Source organism: Eulemur rufifrons, chromosome 7, assembly GCF_041146395.1.
Source record: "Eulemur rufifrons isolate Redbay chromosome 7, OSU_ERuf_1, whole genome shotgun sequence".
NCBI lineage: Eukaryota > Metazoa > Chordata > Mammalia > Primates > Lemuridae > Eulemur > Eulemur rufifrons.
The window spans coordinates 259,055,269-259,068,727 of record NC_090989.1 but is presented as its reverse complement, the minus strand read 5'-3'; the positions used below and the strand labels follow the sequence as shown (position 1 = coordinate 259,068,727).

At 33.2% G+C, this 13,459-nt stretch overlaps 1 protein-coding gene across 1 annotated transcript in view; it reads right to left on the bottom strand.

The window, feature by feature from the left end:
* CYLC2 (cylicin 2) overlaps window positions 1–5,058 on the bottom strand; it is a 129,670-nt gene extending 124,612 nt beyond the window's left edge. The window contains exon 1 of the mRNA XM_069472143.1: window positions 4,883–5,058. Within this exon, the coding sequence (XP_069328244.1) occupies window positions 4,883–5,058 (176 nt within the window). The remainder of the gene's footprint in view (window positions 1–4,882) is intronic.
* Window positions 5,059–13,459: the final 8,401 nt, after the last annotated feature.

The following is a 13,459-nucleotide window of genomic DNA, read 5'->3' as shown; positions in this document are numbered from 1 at the left end:
GACATATTCAGGAAATTTTAGTTAAAATGTGAAACATTATCCACTTATTTTAAGAAAGATATAATAAAATTCTCTAGCACTATTATCTGGAAGCTGTAGCAAATACAAGAATATAGGAAATACAATTTACTGATATAAATATTGGTTAAAAAACATTAAATTTACGTACTTAGAAAGCTTGTATACTTAGAAAACTCAAGAGATGTTAATACAGCATTAGAATTAATGTGCTACATGATTATAGTTTTTTCAATATTACCAATAATCAGAAGTAGAAATGAGAAAATCTTACTCACAAGAAGATTCAAAACTGCAAAATCTAAAATTAACTGAATTAAAGAGTAGAATTATATGAAGAAAGTTATCTGAAAACTATAAAATATTGATGAAAGAAATTTAAAAACATACATATAAAAACAAAGATATGCTGTGTCCATGGACTAGAATTACTATTGTTAAGCGATTATACTACCCAAAGCAATCTACAGATTACAAAACTAAAGTAACCAAAACAACATAGTACTGCCATAATATCATGCATGCATATTGACCAATGGAACAGAATAGCAAGCCCATAAATAAATCCTTGCATTTCTAGTCAGTTGATTTTTGACAAAGATGCCAAAAACACACAATCAAGAAATTAGATGAATGAAATGAAAACCTCATTTTGCGCCATAAACAAACATCAACACAAAATGGATTTAAAAACCTAAATGTAAGACCAGACCTGATACTATAAAAATACTATTAGTAGAAGAAAACACAGGGGAAAGTTTCACAATGTTTGTCAGGGCAAAGATTGTTTTAGACATAAGCATAGGCAACAAAAGCAAAATTAGATAAATGGGATGACATCAAACTAAAAAGTTCTGCACATCAAAGGAAATAATCAGCAGAGTAAAGAGACAACCTAGACAATGGTAGAATATATTTGCAAACCATACATATAAAATGCATTAATATCCAAATATATAAAGAACTCAAAATATATAAAGAATATATAAAGAATACTTCAATAGTAAGTAAATAACTAAATTAAAAATGGGCAAAGTACTTGGATAGACACTTATCAAAAGAAAACATACAAATGGCCATCAGGTATATAATAAAATGCTCTACATTACTAATCAAAGAAATGAAAATTAAAACCACAATGAGCTATCACCTCACACCTATTAGAATAATTATTATAAAAAAGACAAAAGATAACAAGTGCTGGCAAATATATGGAGAAAAGGAAATACTTGTACATCGTAGACAGAATTTTAAATTAGTACAGCCATTTTGGAAAACAGTATTGAGGTTCCTCCCAAAATTTAAAATAAAATTACTATATGATCCAGCAATCCTACTACTGAGTACATATCCCAAGGAAATAAAACTGGCATGTCGGAGATATCTGTGGCCATGTAAATGAGATGGAAAATATATCCTCACTGGTGTGATAAAAACACTTACACCTGCTTTTCAAATTGAAGCTCATTTCCCCCAAAAGGTAAGTTTTGCTTCTCATAAATACTTGTCACATCCTTCAGAGAGTTAATTACCCACTACTAATTATTAAATGATAATTTTGTTCTTAGTTCCATTTTTGCATGGAATATCCTGCATGGGAATACCTTGTTTATGTATTTATTTCTCCTATCAGACGGTAATCTCATTATGATAAAAAATTAGTGCACAGCAGAAGCTCAATGCATAATTTTTAAACTGAAGAAATGAGATTGGGAATTTCATCTTCCCAGTACTAAGTCAAAGTAGTCTGATTAACCCATGTTACTTAGAGGTATTTTAAATGATGGACTGACTCTTGTAGCAAAAATAAAGTAAAAGATATCATAATATTTGTAAACAAAATGTGAAAGTTTCCTAATTTGACAGAACAATGGATAAGGGCAGATAATTCCATTTTGTAGCTTCGAGGAACCGAAATGCAGTCACTTGTCATAGGTGCAACGAATCCTCACTCAATCTACCTTGTAATGTCCTGACAGAAGGGAATGCTGGCCATCACATCATCTAGGAATTCCCCCCTGTGCTTTAGTCTGTCAGCTGAAAAGGATTCAATTGATTATGACAGATGGGCATGAAGTCTGTCATGGTTCTGATGAATCAGAGAGGGAAAAGCTTGATAAATGTTGAGAGACAGATTATGCCTTGATGATTATTTTTGTGAAGTCAATCATCTGTGTACTTGGTACTTACTATAATCTTCTCAAGGAAAATTATTATTGCCTACTAATTGGCATACATTTTAATTCACTTTTGACTTAAAATGTCAATGATAATTTTAAGCCTGAAATGATTACACATAGCAATACAAAAATGCACCTAACAAATTCATCAACTTTATAGTTTGCAATTTAAAAACCATTTATATTCCAAAATTTGTCTGCCTTATTAGTATCAATGTTATATATATCTGAAATATGGAAATATAAAAGATATATGGCTCAATTATGACTATATAAAGTCAACATTCTGCTATTGTATTATGTTAATCTAAAAGCACACCTTTACAATTACTTCCACAAAAGTCTAATTTAAAATAATCACTTGGAAATTTCACCTATATAACCTTTCTAATGTGTAAATTGACTTTATGAGTTAGAATAGTTAATTACACATAGAGATGTCATATGAGAGGAAATGTAAATTTTAAATTTTTTGTAATGCAAGAAGTATACTGGGCTGATGTCCTTTAGACAAGCAAACAAAAAAGATACCTACATAAGCAAAAATCTCAGTCTTACACACTTCAGTTTTGATTATTATTGCATCTTGGAAAATGTGTTCCTTTTTATTGAATTGCTCTTTTGTGTGTGTGTGTGTGTGTGTGTGTGTGAAAGAGCATCTCTCTCTGTTGCTTGAACTAGAGTACAGTGACATCATCATAGCTCACTGCAACCTCCAACTCCTGTGCTTAAGCAATCCTCCTGCCTCAGCCTCCTGAGTAGCTGGGACTACAGGTGCATGCCACCACACAAGGCTAATTTTTTTAATTTTTTTATTGATACATAATACTTGTACATATTCATGGAATGCATGTTATATATTGATATAAGCATATAACATATAATGATCAAATCAGGGTAATTGGGGCATGATTCACCTGAAACATTTATCATTGCTTTATGTTGGGAACATTTGAAAACTTCTAGCTATTCTGAAATATAATAAATTATATTTTTATTATATTTATATATATATCTTATATATAAAATATTTTATATATATTTTATTATATATTATATATAATATATATTTTTATATAATATAATATATTATATTCTATGTTGTACTATAATTTTTTTTGTAGAGATGGGGTCTTCTATGTTGCTCAGACTGGTCTCAAACTCTTTGTCTCAAGTGATCTTCCCACGTCAGCCTCCCAAAGTACTGGGATTACAGGTGTGAGCCACCATTCCCGGACTCAAATCCCTAATTTTCAAAATACTATCTTTAGTGTTTCTTGACATAACTATGCCATGGAGTATTACTCAGCTATAAGAAATAACAGTGATATAGAATCTCTTTTGTTTTCCTGGAGAGAGTTGGAACCCATTATATTAAGTGAAGTATCCCAAGAATGGAAAAATAAGCACCACATGTACTCCTAGCAAGTTGGTTTCCCTGATCATCACCTAAGTGCACATATGGGAATAACACCAATTGGGTATAGGACAGAGGTGGGGGGAGGGGGAGGGGACGGGTGTATACCTACATGATGAGTGCGATGCTCACTGTCTGGGGAATCGACACGCTTGAAGTTCTGACTCGGGGGGATGGGGGGGGGTATGGGCAATATTCATAACCTGAACTTTTGTACCCCCATAATAAGCTGGAAAAAAAAAAAGTCTTTTTCCCCTTAACCTCACATGCTAAGCCGGTCCAAAGCAAATTGCTCAGATCACTTCCTTCCCCTTCTCAACTCTGCTTTGTCCATCTTAGAGTCTGACCCTTGCTGGCTATGTTTCCTTGGCTAAAATTTTTGCTAGTTTCCATCTTGTTTGGAGTTAATGGGAGGCACTAGCAGCAAATGATAGCGTGGTGAGAAAAGGAAAAGCCATCATCCCCCGTCTCCCTCATACAATTTTCCCACAGTGGCTCCAGCTTCCCAGTGACAAGTCACAGTTACCACTACTGCAGGGTGATTTCAGTCTCTGAACTCCCAACTTTCCCTTTGTCTCAGCAGCTTAGGGGTTATAGTGTTTTTCTGCTATTGCTAATCTCTGAGTATGCTTGATTCCCCCTTTTATCTTCCCAGCTCTTCTATGACCTTGGTAACTAGTTCTCCATCAAATTACCTATGTTTTAAATACTTTGAGTGGTTTCTCTACATTTTTCTGAGAGAGAATTCTGAATAACATATTCCAACTAAAAAATCAATATTGTAGCTGCAGTCCCTAGCATATTGTATCTTAAGGCTTCACAGTGGCCGTGATTCAGTGCTGGAATCAATCATGAGTGCTTGCCAGGGATGAGGACGTTATGTGGAACTGCTCACATGCCACATAAAGGTGATACTAGACACTGCTCAATTCTTATATTCCTTGGTATTTTACCATCACAAGACTTCTTACCTTCTTCCTTCTCACCTTATCATGTATGCTCTTTGAATAGTCCCCTCTCCAAGAGACCACATCTTTTTTAAAAAAATAACTTCCATTATAAAAGTTTTTGAAACTCAAGGCCCTTACTACCTTAAGACCAACTCATTCTTAAACCCATGAAATCTGCTTTACACATTCTGATGAGTATTGGAAATGAGATTAGAACCTATATTAGTGTCCTGCTGCTGTAACACATTACCATAAACTCGGTGAGTTGAAGCAGCTCAAGTTTATTACCTTATAGTTCTGGAGATCAGAAGTCTCACTGGGCTAAAATCCAAGTATTGGCAGGGCTACATTCCTTCTGGAGGCTCTGGGGGAAAAGGCATTTCTCACATTTTTCAGCTCCTAGAGGCTGCCTGCATTTGTTGGCTTGTGAGTCTCTTCTTTCTTCAAAGTCAGCAATCACAACACTCTGACCTCTGATTCTGTCCTCAGACATCCTTCTCTGATTCTTAACTTTCTGTCTTCTTGTTATAAGGACCCTTAGAATAACACTGGGCCTGCCAAGATAGAATAATCTCCTCATCTCAAAACCCTCAACATCTGTGAAGCCCCTTTTACTATGTAAAGTGAAATTTACAGGTTCAGGGATTAGGACAAGGACATTGTTGGGAGGGGCATTATTCTGTCTACCATAGGATCCAAATCTATTTGAATGCACATCACTTTTTTTGTTGTTATTAACCTCAATCAAATATAGACTTTCCATTATTATAGCATAATATAGGAAAGAATTATGTCTCTCCAGAATTGTAATAGAATTGATGCCCTGAATTTGCATCAGCATGTCTCAATTACTTGTAATAAGATAGGATGAGCAGGAAAGAACCGAGATCTTTAATTTGACTTGTTTGCAAGAATAAAAGTTAGTTACTTAGAAAAAAGACTGGCCTTGCTGCAGATCTTGAGGGAGCATTCAGTATTTCGGCAAAAATGAAATGTTCACACTGTAATGTTATAGTTTTTTGTAGAATGCATGCTGGGCTATCGTTAATTATTTGATGCTGAGATATGTTAAGTCTTTCATACTCATCTACATATTTCCACTAAGAAAACACTGAAAATGAAGGAGGAGGTAGCCTCAATTTTTAAATTAATGGAGAAGATCAAACTCCAGATTCTGATCCTACATCTAAGAAGCTTGGAAGTTGTCACTTCATCCTAACAAGTAAAACGTTAAACAAATTGGGAAAATCAACAGCTCTATTTAGATATGTCAGGAAAATGAGGACACAGGGAAGATCACAGTCTCTGAAATTGAAAAGATACATAGCCAAACGCAAAGAATCACAATTTACTAGAGAAGAAACTCATCAAATACCTTAGCAGAAACTAATAAAGGAATAGGAAAGCCTAAACTATAAATGACAAATTTCTGGAGGCTAACTGTGGACAAGTCTGAGAGTAAAATACTTCAGGGAGGCCTAGTGATGTGGCATGATGGGTATGTTTTCATGAATTTTATCTCCAGGAACTCTAGAAAGTTCTCACAGTGAAGACTTAAGAAAAATCAATTCCTGACTAAATTGACTCAAATCCCACACTAACAGCCTAGCAAAAGAAAAGGCACACACATTTTCAGACATATATACTATTTATCTGAGTTTTCTTACACACCATGTCTGGCATTTAGTCAAAACAATAAGACACACAAATAGGTAAAAACCTTAAGAGGCAAATCAGACCTCAGAACCAGATTCAGAGATAAATTATATATTAAAACTATCAGGTAAAGAATTTAAAATAACTATAATTAATACATTAAAGAGTCCAGTGGAAAAGCTTGACAGCATAGCATGGACAGATGTGAAATAGAAACTACTGAAATGAAAACACAGATAGAAAAAAAGAGTGGGAAGAAAGAACAGAACCTTAAAGAGCTGTGAGACAATATCACATATCTAATAAGGATCTCTGAAGGAGAAGCTAGAGACAAGGCAGAAGAAACATTTAAAGATTTAAAGGCCTAGAAATAAGTTCTATTATTTGATATCACAGTAAGATGACTATAATTAACAAATATTTTTTGTATTTCAAAATAACTGGAAGAGAAGATTTGAAATGTTCCCAGTACAATGAAATGATAAATGTTTGAGGTGATGGATATCCCAATTACTCTGATTTGAACATTATACATTGTATGAGTGTATCAAAATATTACACTGTACTCCCTAAATGTGTATAACTTCTATGTATCAATCAGAACAGATATAAGGCCCCAGAGTTTTCTAAAAACTAATCAAAGATACCAAACCATGGGCTCAAAAAGAGAAACTCAAGAATGAATACAAATTTTAAAATTTAAGCATATAATATTCAAATATATGAAACCAAAATAAAGGAAAATATTGAGGCTATTCAGAGGAAACATATGCATTGCACACAGAAAATCAAAGTATATTTTTCATTAGAAACTATGCAAGCCAGAAGACAATGCAGCAACATCTTAAAAAGCTAAAAGCTAAAAAAGAAACTTCTCAGCTCTAAATTTTATACATGGCAAAAATATCTTCAAAATAAAGAGATGAAATAAAGACATTTTTTTCAGTGAAGCAAATAATGAGAGGATCCATTACCATCAAAACCACTAGCAAATATGATCATTTTGGAATATAGATGAAAATATATAACAAAAATAGCACAACATATAAGAGGAAGGAATTGGAAGTATAGTATTGTAATGTTCATAAATTATATGTGAGGCCAAATATGAACTACATTTTAAAAGACCTGATAATTCTATTTTGCTTTGATTCATTTATCCAGTCTTCACCATGTAGTGCTATTAAGTTAATTGACTTTTTGCTCCACTCCGATGTTCCTGTATCTCTGAGCAATTTTTACTTACTTTTAAATTTTTAATGTTTTAATTGACAAATAAATTACATATATTTATCACGCACAACATGAGGTTTTGAAACATGTATATGTCATGAAATGGCTAAATCAAGCTAATTAATACACACATGACCTCACATAGTTATTGTTTATTGCGGTGACAACACAAAATCATAGAAGCAGAAAACAGAATGGTGGTTACCAGGGGCTGGGATGGTAGAGGAAACGGGGCAGTTTTGGAGGGATGTTGATCAAAAGATACAAAATTTCAGTTAGATAGGAGGAGAAATTTCAAGAGATCTTTTCTGCGTGAGGACTATAGTAAATAAAAATGTATTGTATTCTTAAGAAATGCTAAGAGAGTAGATTTTAAGTGTTCCCTCTTGTGAACTCTTGATGTAAATTCTCTTAGTTCAGTCGACATGCTGGTGTCTGATGCCATGATTACTGCTGAGAAAATTCTTACATCATGGTTGCCTGTATGGACTTCAGTGTTTGAGGAGAATTGAAGAGTCTCAGTATATATTTGTTGAATAAGTGAATAAATAAAAAGTATTATTTTATTTTTACAAAAGTAATTTTAATTATGTTTCTATGCAGGCCCTGTTTCTCACTGTATTCTGCATGTTTCACTGGAACCCATCCCAGCTCTCAAATCCATCTAAAGCAGTTTTGACTTAGGAGCATCCACCTCAAACCAAGGAGTAGAAATAGCACCAAGTCATTTTCAATCGTCCTGATGTAAGTACCTACGTCAAATACACTGAATACTGAATAGAATGAGAAAAGGAAGCCAAATATAAACACTAAGTTCTGCCACACCTTTTATATAGTTTATATGCTTTTTCTGGTACTTAACACACAAAAAATTAATGGAATAAATGCAATTCTAGATATGTTAATAACCATCAATTGCTAAAAAGTACAAAATGGAGATTTTCTGCCAGTTTTAGTGCAATCTGGGCTTTCATTGTAAGTTTAAATGCTCTTTGTAGATTATTTGAGACGGTAGTTATTCATTTGCTTTTCATGATTTATCTGACTTAAGCCCAAGCTGCTAAGCCCAGCTGTTTCTAAAAGGCAGAATACAAAGTTTGTTATTCAACTTACATTATTACATCCTGATGATTTTTTTTTTTATTTTACAGAGGTTATTAGCATGCTCATTAGGTATGCTATTGCCATGAAACTGCTTTCTGAAGCACACAAGGCATTTGGATTATATCACCTATATTGAAATGTATGTATTGACAGCAGGCTAGAGAAGCAAAGGGGCCACACTTACAGTTTTAAAAGCTATAAATGCATACTTTTGTAGTGAGTAAAGGATTTTTGAGAATCACTTTCTTTTTCAGAGGACTATAAAAGTAAGAGAGATGGGTATTGCAAATGATTTATTTTCTGTCTTTTTTATATTAAATTCTGCTACTAACTCATAAAGAAGGAAGAATTATCTGATCTGATTTTCAGGCAGAAGTGAGATAATCAGAGTCCAATGTAGCACTAGAAAACCTTGAAAAGATCACACCCAGACATAACAGTCTGTGAACCTTTTAATAAAGCCTGTACTACCTGACATTAAAAAGTGTTGGTTTGGAGGTTTCCTGATCTCAGTGATTTTACTACAGGAGGTATCTGGGTACAGTGCATTTAAGATGCACTTCTGTCCTAGTCTGTTTTGTGCTGCTGTAACAGAATACCATAGATTGAGTAATTTATAGAGAACAGAAATTTATTCTTTCACAGTTCTGGAGGTTGGGAAGTCTGAGATCAAGGGGCCAGCACCTGGTGAGTGCTTTCTTGATGCATCCTCTCATGGCAGAAAGGCAGAAGGACAAGAGAGTTATGAACTTTGTATTCTAACACGGCAGTAGAGGAGAGCAAACACATTCCTGCAAGCCCTTTTTGTCTATAAACTCTTGGTTATTGGCTGTCTCTACTCGAAAGTTGCTATGGTCTGAATGTGTTCTTCCCAATTCATGTGTTAGAAACTTAATCTCCAACAGTGTTGGGGGAACCTTGAGGGATGTATTTAGGTCATGAGGGTGGAATCCTCATGAATGGATTAATGACATTATGTTAATAGCAATAAGCGATTCCACAGGAAGGTAATAAATATTGACCTCCAAAAATTACCACTGTAGGCAAGTTAATCAGGTAATTGAAATCTGGAAAGGTCTTGGAGAGTTTTCACTCAATCATCTCTTTATATGAAGAAGAAATAAGCAAAAAAGTGACTTTTATATTAGTTTTCTAGTGCTACTGTAGAAACTTACCACAAATTTAATAGCTTGAAACAATAAAATTTTATTATCTTACAGTTCTGTATGTTAGAAATACAACACAGATTTTATCAGGCTAAAATCAAGGCATAAGCTGGACCATGTTCCTTTTAGGAGCCTTGAGAGTGGAATATGTTTTATTTCCTTTTCCAGCTTTTAGAGGTCACCAAGGTTCCTTGGCTTGTGGCCCCCTTTCTCTGTTTCAAAGTCAGCAACATTACATCTCTTTGATCATTTTGTTGTCACATATCTTTCTGACTCTGACTTCAGCCAGGAAAGGTTCTTTTAAGACTCTTGTGATTTATTTGGGCCCACCCAGATAATATAAGAATATCTCCCCATCCCAAGGTCCTTATCTTAATCACATCTGCAAAGTCCCCATTTCCATGTAAAGTAACATATTCATAGGTTCTAGGGATTAGGACATGGAGATACTTAGATATTCTGTTTACTACAACTTTCCTAAAATGTAATAGCTAATAAAGGTCAGAGCTGAGATTGGAAATCTCACAATTCTCAGCCACATGTTGGCTCTATCACACTACAAATTATTTGAATCATCTAAAGGGGAGATAATGGTTTAAAATATTACTATTTTCTATGCTAGATGGATTATTTCATAGAAGAAAAAATCTCATCCTTCTTATTGCCAAAGGATTACAAGGTCCTCTATATTTTTTTAAAACAAACCTATTATAATGACATAGGCTAAAACTGAGGTTCATAGGGACTAAAAAACTTAGCACACATTTGGAATATCCGTGCAGGAACTATGCCAAGTGGTGTCCAAGGAGACAAGGGCTAGTAATGTAAGAAAAGTTGACATGGCCAGTGGATAATGTGTCTCTGAACACTTTTTCAGAAAAGAAGTATTTGATAAATGATATTTAATGATTCATTAATATAAGTCCTCTTACATGACTGGCAAACTTTCATTAAAATCTAACAGAAAAGCTTTTTTTTTTTTTTTTTTTTTTCGTATTTGTGTTTACTTGATCTAGTTGAGGGGCTGGGAAATTTCAAGGCAAAGGGGAACTATTGATATTTGAAAATGTTTCTAAAAAAAAGCAGAAAGTAAAGAAAAAAGAGGGTTAAATAAATGAAAGAAAGAGAGCTACAGGTGGCAGTCTGATCATAGATTACCTGTAGAAATCTTGGAGAAAACATTATTCTTTCCACAAGACCACAACTATGTCTTCAAGCTAATTTTATCTAGATGATAAGAGGCTAATGCTAATTGTTAGCTAAGTTGCAAATCTTTGTGCCTTTTCCAATTTTTTCCCCCAGAGTCAAATTAATATTCAAAAATCTCTTGGTTGGTATTTAACTTTGTCTATAAAAGACTCAAATATACAACATAGCAATATGTGGCAGAGTAAAATAGTGTCACTATATTTAATGTCATCTATTCTGACTTCTTTTCCTTTGTATCTTGTCACTTTCCAGAGATTTAATGCCTTTCATTACATTGATTGTCATATACTCCATCCCTCTCTATCCACTTAACTGCCAATATTAGTCACTGAAATTTAGTGACAGATATAGTCACTAAGCTGTACTACAGCAATTAGGATAGGTGCATATTCTGTGATTCACTAATTTTGAAGTTTTATTGTATAATTTATAGTTTTCCAAAAATAAGATAGGATAAAAATAATGATTTTATTAGGGGAAACAAAGATGAAATAATGTCTAAAAGAACTATAGATTGCATTTTCTAAGTACACATTTTCATTTTCCCATTTTTATGCTTCATATTTGAAATATGCTATTAATATGTATAAAACATAGAAATTGTATTTATTTAGACTCCAAAGCACAAGGGTTCATATAATTTTATAACATAATCTATTATATTTTTCTTTTTATGTTTGGTCCCTGAGCCATACTTAGTATCACATATGAAATGGTAAATATGCTAATTTATATTTTATTTCTTTTGTTACAGAAGAAAAAACTAAATTGATTTTAATATATTACTTATATTTTGGTTATATATCTACTAGATCACATATTCACACTACTCTTAAATTAGTAGTAAATTTAGAAGTATGCATTTTTCCTTTGAAATACGTACAGTCATATAAATCCATCATATGGGAATTCATGTGGAGAAAAAAAATTTTACAAGGATTACATTTTTAAGGTGTTGAGAAAACGTGTCCTGCAGAGAAAGCTTTCGTTGACACTACAATAACTGTGTCAAGACCTCAGTATGGCAAGAATTAGTTCTCATTGCATCTTCGAGATTGACAACTGACTTCAGCTGATGTCAGGTGAGAACAAAGCACACACAAGAAAAATTGAACAATGTTACATCTTCAGTTTACTAATGCAGTTGGAAAAAATATATTCCCTATGAATAAAATGTGTGAAGATATCTAAGTGGGAGAGACTGTGTAGTGATAAATGAAATAGCATGGTCTCCATGGCCCATAAAATTGGATTTTATTTTATTCTAATTGGTTTTTGATTTAAAACTCCTAGCAAAAATAAAAATCCTAAAAGGAGAAGAAGATTTAAAAGAACAATTTGAGTATCTTTATTATATGAGGTTTGACCTCAGTATTTCTCTATTCAAGTATGTAACCATTTTATCATTATTGGAGAAAGTAAATTGAATCTGGAAGATGAATATATTGTAGGAAAACCTTACAAATTACTTGGTCATGTAAGTCAGCTTTAAAAGAATGTTTGCATAAACTGACACATTCATTCATGGCTGATATAACTGCTAGAGAGCAAACATTCATTAACTACTCACCTATGTCATCTATACTTTCAGTTTCTTACAGTTAACTATAAATGAAACATAATTAATGTTTTAAAATGTGTAATATTCTAGTTAACTTTAAAAAAAATGGTGACTATGTATATTTACTAGATTCTGTAGATACTACAAATGACAAGACCCTCAAAGGATTTATGATTGTGTATGCCAAATAACATGATTTCCCAGCTGAGGAAATTAGGGGTATGACATTTCTTCAAATGTTTTGTTCAATGTCAGGTATCTAAAAATGAAATTAATTCAGATAAAAATGAAGAAGAATTGAAGGGACTCTAAACTATTTCACAAGACAAATTATGAAAGGCAGTATGGCATTTTAAAATAGCAAATAGTGGTCTTGTAGGGGAATTAGGTATATCTCTTCAGTATTTGAAAGCCTGTCATGAGCAAGGGGATTAATGTCTGCTTTAGATAAGTATTTCAAATATGGATTTGCATTTAAGTAAAGGCAGGATTTTGTGCCAGAGGGATCCAAATATGTCTGCTACCTGAGATAATGAATACCCAGTTCCTGTAGGTGTTAAAGAATTTGATTCAATATACATTAAAGATGAATGTTTTAGAAGACATTTCAGGCATTGAAGTAGTATCTATCTAGTGCTATTGGAATTCATTTGACTTGCTTACTCAATTCGAGCAACTTGGTGGCCCAAACATATAATATTGACATTGAAGTATATTTATAAATCATCCACTGCATTGACGGTATTGATTAGATCAATGAGTCACAATGGCAGTGTGAACATTCAGAGTTAACTGTTATGGAATGTACATTAAAATGTCTAAAGAAAATAGGTTGCACAGAGTATCAATCCCCTTAAGAATGCAGGTGTTTATGACAAAAATATTTCATTTCCTTAATATACAACTGTAAGTTAATATTGAGAATGCAAGTTGGTTAGAAAACTAACAGACATAGTTTTGATGTT